This window comes from Oryctolagus cuniculus, chromosome 10 (assembly GCF_964237555.1).
Source record: "Oryctolagus cuniculus chromosome 10, mOryCun1.1, whole genome shotgun sequence".
In the NCBI taxonomy this organism is placed as follows: Eukaryota; Metazoa; Chordata; class Mammalia; order Lagomorpha; family Leporidae; genus Oryctolagus; species Oryctolagus cuniculus.
Window position 1 is genome coordinate 51664014 of NC_091441.1, and position 12297 is coordinate 51676310.

The window sequence follows — 12297 nt, forward strand, 5'->3', positions numbered from 1 at the left end:
AGATGGAGTTAGGATCTGGAACCGGGAATTGATCCCAGGCATTTTGATGTGGGACGTGGGCCTCTTAACTGCTAGAATGGTGTGGCCCTACTTTAAAAAAAATGCATATATGAATGTGATTTTTAAAAATGCTTTTGGCATTATGGCATAGCATTGTGGTAAAGCCGCTGCCTACAGTGCCAGCATCTTATGTGGGCACCAGTTCATGTCTCGGCCGCTCCACTTCAGATCCAGCTCTCTGCTATGGCCTGGGAAAATAGTAGAAGATGGCCCTAGTCTTTGGGCCCCTGCACCTGCATAGGATACCTGGAAGAAACTCTTGGCTCCAGCTTCGGATCGGCTCAGCTTTGGCTGTTGCGGCCATCTGGGGAATGAACCAGCAGATGGAAGAACTAACTCACTCTCTCTCTCTTACTCTCTCTCTCTCTCTCTCTCTGCCTCTGCCTCTGCCTCAAATAAATCTTTGAAAAAAAATTTGTTTTGAAGTTATGCATGCCAGGCTTTCACAATGATTCTCATTTGTCCTGTTTCCAGGTTTTGTTTTGTTTTGTTTTGTTTTTGTTTTTTGGTAATGAGCACATATTACTTTCCATAATTTAAACAAACTGGTATTATATAAAAGTATTTACAAAATAAATATAAGATTAAACACATAAGGGTACTTTACTGGTTTGTGGGAAAGTGGAATTAAGAGATAAGTTTATTTTTATGCAAAATTTTTGAAGTCTGTGCATGTAGAAGGAATTCAAGAAGTTTATGGAAAGTGTACATTGTGAAAAAAACTGCATGATTTTGAAATTTTTGTACCAAAATAAACTCACCTTTAAATTCCATTTTCTATGAACCTCTTGAAGTTTCCTAGTATCTTCCTTTTCTTAGCAGCATTATTATTAGTACAATTTAAAAAATAAGGTTTATTTTACTTATTTGAAAGGCAGAGTTACAGAGAAGGCGAGAGAGATATTGCATTTGCTGGTTTACTTTCCAAATGGTCATAATGGCCCAGGCTTGGCCAGACCAGAACCTGGAGCCAGGAGCTTCCTCCTGGTCTCCTCCGTGGGTGCAGGGCCCAAGTCCTTGGGTCATCTTTTGCTATTGTCCCAGGCACATTGGCAGAGAACTGGATTGGAAGTGTGTACCAGCTGGGATTTAAACCAGCGCCCACATAGGGTACCGATTTCTTTCTTTTGTTTTTTTAGAGATTTATTTTATTTGAAAGAGTTAGAGAGAGGTAGAGACAGAGATCGTTCATCATCTTGATTGACTCCCCAAAATGGCTGCAATGGCCAGAGATAAGCTGATCCAGAGCCAGGAGCCAGGAGCTTTTTCTGGGTCCCCCACATGGGTACAGTGGTCCAAGGATTTGGGCCATCCTCCACTGCTTTCCCAGGCAGGGAGCTGGATTGGAAGTGGAGCAGCTGGGACTTGAACCAGTGACCATATGGGATGCCAGCCCTGCAGGCCAGGGCTTTAACCTGCTGTGCCACAGGGTTTGCCCCCTAGTTTTGCTTTTATTATTTTTTTAATATTGAAATATATTCCTGCAAATTCCCCTATTCTAAGAAGAATAAAGCAATTACTTTCTATTCACATTTATAGGAAATCCTACTGAGTGTTTAGTGATTAACATCAGGGTTGAGTAGACCTTGTATTTCAGAACTGAGATAAGGTGTACTATTGGATTTGTTAGGAATGCTTGCTGTTTCATGGAATAGAATTTAAAGAGGAAACTTGTACTAAAACGGGGGAGAATACAGCTAGTAGGTAAACATTCTAATTCCTAAGGCCTTAGGAAATTTGGAGAACTATCATACTGTGAAAATAGGTGGAGAATATTAATTATGCAAGTTCAGCTGATCAAGTTTTATGGTAAGACTAGATTCTGTTGTCTCTGTTGGGGTCAAGATGACATGATGATGACAATTGATGAGATTATTAAAGTCTGGTAGAGCCTGAAGTCTGCATAAATGCAAGGCTACCCCTGAAGGCATCCTTGTATTTCCTGTGGGAATGAATAAAGAATAGAGGGAACATTCCTAAAATGTTTCAGGTATGTGTCAACCTTATTTTTGGGAAACTGAGGATAAGGAAGTAAGGCAAGTATGGTATCAGTGGGGTTTTTGGATCAGGTCTTGGTTGACTAATCAGGTGCTTTTGTTTGTATGTAAAGAAGTTTTTTGTCTGTGTGTATAGAAGTTAGTTCTTTAACAGTGTGAGAAAGTGTTATCAAAATAGTGATATAAAAACAGAGCAAATAAAAATACTGATATGTATATATTTTGAATACTTTAATGTCATTTATTTCTGTGTCATTTTAGTGCCTCCTTGTGGGGAACTGTATTAACAACAGTTATGTTCATTATAGTTACACAGAAGGATTATTAAATAAAAAATATATTTTGTGGTACATTTATATTCAAAAGAAATATTGAAAATAATTTAAGTTTTTTATTTTATGATCAATCATTTAAAATTAACTCATTAATTACCAAATATTTAATATCCACTATATGTTATGTAGAACTTATTAGGTACTTTTGAAATATTTCTTAATATATACTCCTCAGGTTTCTCCTTTTTTTAGGATTTATTTATTTGAAAGACAGAATAACTTGAGAGAGACTGAGACACACAGATAGATTCTCTATATGCTGATTCACTCCTCAGATGGCTGCAATGGCCAGGTCTAGACCAGGCTGAAGCCAGGAAGGTAGAACTCCATCCAGGTCTCCCATATGTGTGGCAGGAGACCAAGTACTTAAGGCATCTTTTGCTGCTTTCTTAGGCATATTAGTAGGAAACTGGATCATGACTTGAACTGAAGCTCATATGGCATGCTGGTGTCACAGTCTGCAGTTTAACCCACTGTGACACAATGTCGGCCGCTCTCTTGGATTTTATGTTCTGTCAGACATGGCAGGTAGAAAAAGTAAGTAGATCATAGAGCAGGTTGAAAGATGTTAAGAGGTATGGAAAGGAAAACAATAAAGCAGGGAAATTATTAGGAAGCTGGGGCTGCAATTTGCAATATGAAATGGAGTGATCAGGTAGGTGCATTGAGAAGATGACATTTGAGTAAGATAAGACTTGAGAATTAGTGTTTCATGCAGAGGAAAAGAGGTGAGAGGGCATGAAGTTCATCATGACTGGAACACAGTAAATGAGGGGCAGAGATGGTATGGACAGGTCGTATAGAGTCTCATATGCTATTGTAAGGAATTTGCCTTTAACATTGGAAGCTGTTGGAAGATTTTAAGAGAATGAATAATGTGTTTTAACAAGCTCATTCTGACTACTGTGTTGAAAATATACTATATAGGAGCATGGATTAAAGCAGAGAATCCAGTTAGCAGGCTGTTGTAATAACCCCAGAGATGCTATGATGGCTGCATCTACATGGTGGTAGAAGAAGTGGTAGTATAGGTAGCCATTTTTGGGGTCTGTTTTAAAGATGGAACTCAAAGGGTATGATAAAAATTGTAGGTGGCAGGTGATGAAAAAGATGTTAGAGATGGTTTTTGGCAGAGCAGCTGGAGAGATGGAATTGCCATACTTAAGGCTCTGGATAAAGCAATTTGAGGGTAGGACCGTATTAGTGATTGATGCCTGTGACTTCCAAGTAGTGATGTGAAAGGTGGAGTAGGCAATTTTGACAATTAAAAAAACTGATGAAAGTTGACAGATACTTGTTCCTAATTTGATTTTGAAAGGCTTATAATTACAAAATAATATTTTAGTACATCTGTTGATACTAGATGATTGAAAGTTCCGGTAATAAGCAAATATAATGATGGACCCAACACTTGCAGAACTTAAGATATAGTGGGGAAGACAAACATTAAGTAATCACACAAACACATTTGAAATTACAGCTGTCATAAGTGTTGTACCTGGGGCCAGCGCCACGGCTAACTAGGCTAATCCTCCCCCTGTGGCACTGGCACCCCGGGTTCTATTCATGGTCGGGGCTCCGGATTTTGTCCTGGTTGCCCCTCTTCCAGGCCAGCTCTCTGCTGTGGCCCGGGAGTGCTGTGGAGGATGGCCCAAGTACTTGAGCTCTGCACCTGCATGGGAGACCAGGAGGAAGCACCTGGCTCCTGGCTTCGGATCAGCACAGTGCGCCTGCCGTAGGGGCCATTTGGGGGGTGAACCAACAGCAAAGGAAGACCTTTCTCTCTGTCTCTCTCTCACTGTCTAATTCTGCCTGTCAAAAAATAAAAATAAAAATGAATAAAAAAGGATTAAGTGTTGCACTTGGACCACGGGAGAAAGGTAGTGGGGGCCTGATTATCCTGTGATCATGGGAAGATTTTCTGGTGGTCATGGAAGGAAATGACATTTGAAAACAGAAAAATAAAAAATAAAAAAAAAGGAATGACATTTGAAGTAGGTAAAGTAACATTTACTCATTTGAAGTCTGTAGATATATATATGTTGACAATTCATTTAAGTATCACTGCAGTCCAGATACCTAGACAATACTGTCATCACAAAAAGTTTTCTGATGTTCCTTTTCTGTTTGTTTTTAAAATTGATTTATAGGATTTCTTTATTGTTGAACTATATATGAGTGTATTGCACATATCATCTCCTAATTTGAAAATTGCCTTTTAATTTTCTTTTTTAATATTGTCTGAACAAAGTTTCTAATTTAAATGAAGTCTGGTTCATCAGTGTTTTGTATTTTTTTAATTAATTAATTTATTTGAAAGAGTTACATAGAGAGAGAGGAGAGAGGCAGAGAGAGAGAGAGGGAGAGAGAGATCTTCCAACCAATGTTTCACTCCCCAATTGGCTGCAATGGCCGGAGCTGCGCCGATCAGGAGCCAGGAGCGTCTTCCAGGTGTCACACGCAAGTGCAGGGCCCTAAGGACTTGGGCCATCTTCTGCTGCTTTCCCCGGCCATAGCAGAGAGCTGGATTGGAAGTGGAGCAGCCGGCCGGGACTAGAACCGGCACCTATATGGGATGCCAGCGCTTCAGGCCAGGGTATTTTTTTTTTTTTTTTTTTTTTGGACAGGCAGAGTGGACAGTGAGAGAGAGACAGAGAGAAATGTCTCCCTTTGCTGTTGGTTCACCCTCTAATGGCCGCCACGGCTGGCGCGCTGCGGCAGGCGCACCGCGGTGATCCGAAGGCAGGAGCCAGGTGCTTTTCCTGGTCTTCCATAGGGTGCAGGGCCCAAGTACTTGGGCCATCCTCCACTGCACTCCCGGGCCATAGCAGAGAGCTGGCCTGGAAGAGGGGCAACCAGGACAGAATCCGGTGCCCCGACCGGGACTAGAACCCTGTGTGCCGGTGCCGCAAGGTGGAGGATTAGCCTAGTGAGCCGCGGTGCCGGCCCAGGCCAGGGTATTAACCCGCTGTACCACAGCGCCGGCCCCATCACCAGTGTTTTTTTTTTTTTTTTTAAATATGTAATTCTTGGCTGACACCGGGGCCTGCGGCACTGATACCCGGGGTTCTAGTCTTGGTTGGGGCACTGGGTTCTGTCCCCAGTTGCTCCTCTTCCAGTCTAGCTCTCTGCTGTGGCCCGGGAAGGCAGTGGAGGATGGCCCAAGTGCTTGGGCTCTGCACCCACATGGGAGACCAGGAGGAAGCATCTGGCTCCTGGCTTTGGATCGGCGCAGCGCGCTGGCCATAGTAGCCATTTGGGGGGTGAACCAACGGAAGGAAGACTTTCTCTCTTTTTCTCTCTCACTGTCTATCTCTGCCTGTCAAAAATAAATAAAAATATAAAAAATAAAAATGGGTAATTCTGTATCCTGTTTAAGAAATTTTTCATATATCAAGGTCTCAAGTATATGCCTGTATTTTCTTCTAAACATTTGTTTATCCATGAGTTATTGCAAACTAAATTGTGTATGATCTGAGCTAGGAGTTAAGATTCATTATTCTTTTAAAGGTTTATTTAGTGGAAAGTCAGAGTGACAAGAGGGGAGGAAAGAGCGAGAGAGAGATCTTTATCTATTGGTTCACTTTTCAAATGCCCACAACAGCTGAAGCTAGGTTAGACTGAAGCCAGAAGCCAAGAACTTTATCTGGGTCTCCCACCAAGCAAAATACTTGGGCCATCATATACCTAAAATGAGGAGTAGCTGGGACTTGCACCAGGCACTCTGAAATGGAAAGCAGTCTTTCCAGTGACAGTTTAACCTGCTGTGCCAGCAACACATGCCTCACAAGGTTCGTTTTTGTTCATCACATAGCCAATTGATTCATACCATTAATTGGAAAAATGATTTTTTCACCACTGAATGTAAATTGTTTTGTTTTGACCATATGTGTGTGTTATTTCTCAACCGTTTTGTTCTATAGGTCAGTTTGTCTATCTTTACACTAATCACGTCTTAATTATTTTAGCTTATATTAAGTCTTCACATCTGATAGTGTTGTTCTGTAAGATTGTCTTGAATGCTAAGTCTTTTACATTTCCATATATACTTTACAGTAAGCTTGTGAATTTCTGTGAAAAGCATACTGGGATTTTGATTGTGATTGCATGGAATCTCTAGGTCCACATCAGGGGAACTGTTTATCTTCACAGTATTGAATCTTCCAGTGAATGAAGATCATATTTTCTTCTGTTTAGTAAACTCTTTAATTTCTCTCAGCAATGTTTCAATGTAAAGGTATTGCATATTTCATGTTGTTTACTTCTAGTTATTTGATTTTTTGTATACCATTAAATTTCATGTTCTATTATTTGTGGAAATACATAGAAATAAGACCAGTGTTGTGGGATGGCAGGTTAAGCTGCCACTTGCCATGCTGGCATCACGTATCAGAGCTCTGGTTTCAGTCCTGGTTGTTCTGCTTCCCATCCAGCTCTCTACTAAAATGGTTGAAGTGTTTGGGCTCTGCTATCCACGAGGGGTTTCTGGAGGGAATTGTTGCCTCCTTGCTTTGGCTGGAGTAGCCAGGCTGCTGCAGTTATTTGGGGAGTGAAGCAGCAGATGAAGATCTCTGTCTTTCCCTCTCTCATTCAGTCACTCTGCTTTTCAAATAAATAAGTAAATATATTTTAAAGAAAGCAATATTTATGGGGCTGGCTTTGTGGCACAGTAGGTAAAGGAACCACGTGCAACTCTGGCATTCCTTATGGGCACTGGTTTGTGTCCTGGCTGCTCTACTTCTGATGCAGCTCGCTGCTGGATGGTCTGGGAAAAGGTGGAGTCAGGAGTTTGAGATGGGTATCAAACCAATATGCATATAAGACATAGGCATCTTTAACCCCTAGACCAAATGTCCATACCCAATATTTTTTTTTAAGATTTATTTATTTATTTGAAAGGCTGAGTGACAGGCAGAGGCAGAGAGAGAGAGGTCTTTCATCTGCTCTTATGGAAGACCTAGATGGCCATAATGGTTGGAGCTCTGCTGATCCGAAGCCAGGAGCCAGAGGTTTCTTCTGGGTTTCCCACACAAGTGCAGAGGTCCAAGGACTTGGGCATCTTATGCTGCTTTCCCAAGCCATAGCAGAGAGCTGGACTGGAAGTGGAACAGTCGGGACTTGAACCGGCACACATATGGGATGCCGGCACTGTAGGTCACGGTGGCTTTACCTGCTATGCCACAGCGGTCTTCCATCTGCTGATTCACTCCCTAGATGGCTGCTTTGGCCAGGCTGGGCCAGGCTGAAGCCAGGAGCTTCTTCCAGGTCTCCGGTGCCTATATGGGATGCTGGCATTGTAGGTGGTGGCTTTACCTGCTATGCCATGGTGCCTACCCTGCCAGTATTTTCTTAGTAAGGTGATGCTTTACTTTGTCATTTTTCCTTTAACTCTTCCCACTCTGTGTTTGATGAAATCTCTTCTTTTGTAACAAGTTCTCTTAGCTTTTGTTCACATGAAGCTACCTTTATTTCATTTTTGTTTTGGAAGGATATTTTTTCTTAGTATAGAATTCTAGGTTGATTTTATTTTAAAGCTTTATTTATTTATTGGAAGCGGCAGAGAGAGAAGGACAGAGATTTTGCATTTACTAGTTCACTTACAAAATGTCAGCAATAGCCAGGTATGGGTTAGGCCAAAGCTAGAAGCCATTAACTCCATTCTGGTCTTCCACTTGGAGAGACCACAGGCATCTTAGTATGTGGAGGTGTCATCCACTGCCCTCGCAGGCACATTAGCAGGAAGCCGAATTGAAATAGGAATACCCAGACTTAAACCAGCATTCTGATATGGGATGCTGGTGTGACAGTGGCTGCTTTACCCACTGTGCCACCACATTGGCCCATGATTGATTTTTTAATGCTTTAGAGGTAGCATTTTATTACCTTCTGTTTTCATTATTTCTGGTGAAAAATTAGTTGTTTGACATATTTTTGTTTCTTTCAAGGTAATGATACCACTTTGAATATTTGTGTACAAGTTTTATATGAATATGTGGGGTTTTAAAAGAATTTTGTTTGGAAGGCAGCATTTACAGAGAGGGGATGAGAGGTCTTCTGTCTGCTGGTTTACTCCCTAAATGGCCCCAAGCCAGGAGCCAGGAACTTTATCTGGGTCTTCCACATGGGTGCAGGGGCCCAATGACTTCTTCATCCTCTGCTGCTTTTCCCAGGCTCATTAACAAGAAGCTGGATGAGAAGTGGAGCAATGGCACCCATATGGAATGTCAGTATTGCCCGCGGTAGCTTTACCTGCTATGCTACAATGCGGGTCCCATAAATATGTGTTTTTAATTCTCTTGAATATGTAACAGCAATGGACTGGCTAGATTATATGGTAACTGTATGTTTAACTTTTTGAGGAACTGCCAAATAGTATTCCACAGTGGCTGTACCCTTTTACATTCCCACCAGCATATAAGAGTTTGTTTCTTTATATTCTTGCCAATACTTGTTTTCTGTAGTTTTTATTTTCATGTTATTGTTATAACCATCCTACTAGGTTTTGACCATTTATTCTGTTTTTTTTTAGAATGCCTTGTAATTTTTAATACAATACCAGATATTGTGGAGGAACAATTACAGAAGCTCTGGTTTATGTTATTTTCCTCCAGAGAGGATTATGTTTTCCTTTGGTATACAAAGTACTAGGAGATCACCTTAAGTCTATTGAGGGTTGATTAGAAGAATTGTTAGGGTTAGCCTATTTCAGTTTTGACCTTAATCTAAAGTGAGGCTTTTCTGAAGTCTCAATAGGTAGCTTGAGCTGTTTGTGAAGACCTCTCTAACTTGGTGGGGCCTACACTCCAATCTTTGTCTCCCTCGCAGAGGACAGCATCCGGAATCTGCTCAGCTTTTTCATCTCCTATCTTTGTGATTCCTTCTCTCTGGGATTTTCTTCTTTCATTTTCTGCTTTGTGATAGTAAAAAAACTAATGCTTTTTTCTCAGTCTAGTAGGAATAATGCTTTCTATTTGGGCTCTATTCCCCTGTTACAGAAGAAACTTAGGAAAAAACTAAGGTAATTGTAGAGCTGGCCTTACACACTTCCTTTCTTGCAGGAGTTGTAGTCCCTACTGTTACTTTCTTTGTTAGTTGCTGTTTAGTGACTATAAACAAGCTTTTACATTTTATCTAGATTTTTACGACTTTAATTAGTAGGAAGGGTAGTTTGATACGAGCTACTCTATAATGATGGTAATAGCCAGTAAGTATGTTTTATAAGTTCAAGTACAAGAAAATGAGTTCACTGTTTTTTTTTTTTTTAAGATTTATTTATTTATTTGAAAGAGTTATACACAGAGAGGAGAGGCAGAGAGAGAGAGGTCTTCCATTTGCTGGTTCACTCTCCAGTTGGTTGCAATGGCCAGAGCTGTGCCGATCCGATGCCAGGAGCTTCTTCTGGGTCTCCCACAAAAGTGCAGAGGTCCAAGGACTTGGGCCATCTTATGCTGCTTTCGCAGGCCATAGCAGAGAGCTGGACTGGAAGTGGAACAGTCGGGACTCGAACCGGCACACATATGGGATGCCGGCACTGCAGGTCACGGTGGCTTTACCTGCTACGCCACAGCGGTCTTCAATCCGCTGGTTGATTCCCTAGCTTATGCCAGGCTGGGCCAGGCTGAAGCCAGGAGCTTCTTCCAGGTCTCCCATGTGTATAATGTAAGGAAAAGGGAAACTGAACAGGGAAGAGACAATTATGAACTCATAGCCAAAACAAATGTATTCAAGGGAAAATAAATTTGCAGAGGTGTCCAACTGCCAGGGTACAGACAGACTGAATATGTGGAAGAGGGCACAGTCCTCTAGTGGGCTCGGCCTCTTACATCTTAGGGTGACAAAGGGTCTGGATGGGGTGGGGCAGTAGTTGAAGGTGAGTTTCTTATAGGATTTTCATGGGCTTTCAAACTTGGAAAAAAATTCAGAGTGTAGGGTGGGGAAGAGTACAAGGTGTGGGACTGAACTGGTCTCCTGAAAGAATGCAGGGGTAGAGTCCATCAGGGAATTTGATTTACTTTCAGGCAAAGAACTAAAATGACTGGTGCATATGTCCTTTTTCTATGAGGTGGTGGAGGCCCAAACATTTAGGCCATCTTCTGCTGCTTTTCCCAGGCCATTAGCAGGGAGCTGGAACAGAAGTGGAGCAGCTGGGACACAAACCAGTACCTGTATTGGATGCTGGTATTGCAGGCAGGTACTTGACCTGCTGTGCCACAACACCAGTGCCAAAATTCTGATTTTTATTTTATTTATTTATTTGAAAGAGTTACAGAGACAAAGAGAGACCTTCCATCTGCTAGTTCATTCACCAAATGGCCATAATGGCCAGGGCTGGGCCAAGCTGAAGCTAGGAGGCAGGAGCTTCTTCCTGGACTCTCACGTGGGTAGCAGGGGCCCAAGCACTGCGGCCACCTTCTGTTGCTTTTCCCAAGCCATTTGCAGGAAGCTGAATTGGAAGTGGAGCAGCTGGGACTTGAACTTGTGTCCCTAGCATTGCAGTTAGTATAACTGCTGTGCCACAATACTGGCCCCAAAATGCTGATTTTTAAATGGGTGCTGTTGCAGTAGCATTTGGTTATTTCTGTAAATGTTAATGATGTTGAACCATGGGAGATTTGAGTGGTGTTTAATGAACAGTGTGTATCTGTTAACTGTGTCAGGGAAATTGTGTGTCTAAAATCTGGAAAAAGTACACAGTAACTAACTGGCCATCAAAAATGTGGGAGGATGAGAATGACTAAAGTTATAGGAATGGACACTATGTGCAGAACATTGAGAAAGAAAGCGGAAGTAAATCTGCAAAGAATAATGCCTCTCTCCCCTCTGCAGGCTTAAAAATGGGGATTTGGAAAGAAACTAACTATTTGCTTTCTCCTTCAAAATATCCCCCAAGAAGGGAGCCAGGTGTTGCAGATCATCTTGTATCTGTGTTTTTCTTTTTGCCCTTTTGTGAACTCTCAAGGTTAGTCAGTGATTTTCTTCACAATTTCATTAGGAAATTTGCCAAAGGCATCCTTTTGAGGCAGCTGTCTCTGTACCCTTGGAGGCCATCAGTAATGTTTCCAGTCTATAGCAGTAGTCGGCACAAAAATGTTGAGCTGAACTCTTGCCTCTGTTTTAAAACATTCCTTTGCTTACCACTCCCCCCTCACTCTTAACAGTAGAAAAGACACCACATTTTGAGACTTCTGGTACTTTTATGGTTTTTTGTTTACTGAACCTTTTTATGTAAATATCCACCATTAATAAAGATAGACCTAAATATGTGAATAATAAATTTTTAAACAATTTGAATAACAATAGATATGTTAGATTAAGAAATGTGAATTGCTTTTATATGAGTGTTAATTGTATTTTCATTACGGAGATTTTGTAAAGTAAAATACTTTAATTGTGGTGTACTTTTAGTTCGAGGTGCTCATATTCTATGTTTGTACTGTCTTCTGAAGTTTTTTGAGGGTATTAAATATGATGTTAATAAATCCGTGGTTTGAATGCCTTAGAAGAAATTGACATGCGTTTGTGTTTTTGTTCTTATTCAGTTTAATAATATAGGCAACTGTTATACCATATGCATCTTTAATATATTAGTCTGACTGTTTCTCTTGGTTTACCAAACTGTCTTCTTTTAGCCACCCACACAGAATATGCCTATGGGTCCTGGAGGGATGAATCAGAGCGGCCCTCCCCCACCTCCACGCGCTCACAACATGCCTTCAGATGGAATGGTAGGTGGGGGTCCTCCTGCACCACACATGCAGAACCAGATGAACGGCCAGATGCCTGGTAAGTTTTTCTCCTCTAAGACATTAACACCAGAGTTGCTTAGCAACTGAAACGACATGGGGGCTCAGGGGATACTAGATTGTTGATGACAAAACTGCTTTGAATGCCCCCGAGTACAAGCT

The 12297-nt window shown here is 41.4% G+C and overlaps 1 protein-coding gene across 12 annotated transcripts in view; it reads left to right on the forward strand.

Annotated features, from left to right (window-relative positions):
• SS18 (SS18 subunit of BAF chromatin remodeling complex) overlaps positions 1 to 12297 on the forward strand; it is a 92290-nt gene that overhangs the window by 35439 nt on the left and 44554 nt on the right. For 11 of the 12 annotated variants that reach the window (XM_070050361.1, XM_070050365.1, XM_070050368.1 and 8 more), the window contains one exon: positions 12022 to 12175. In XM_070050361.1, the coding sequence (XP_069906462.1) occupies positions 12022 to 12175 (154 nt within the window). Of the gene's footprint in view, positions 1 to 3014; positions 3048 to 12021; positions 12176 to 12297 lie in introns of those variants that run through there. The other variant, XM_070050369.1, reaches the window with a different exon arrangement.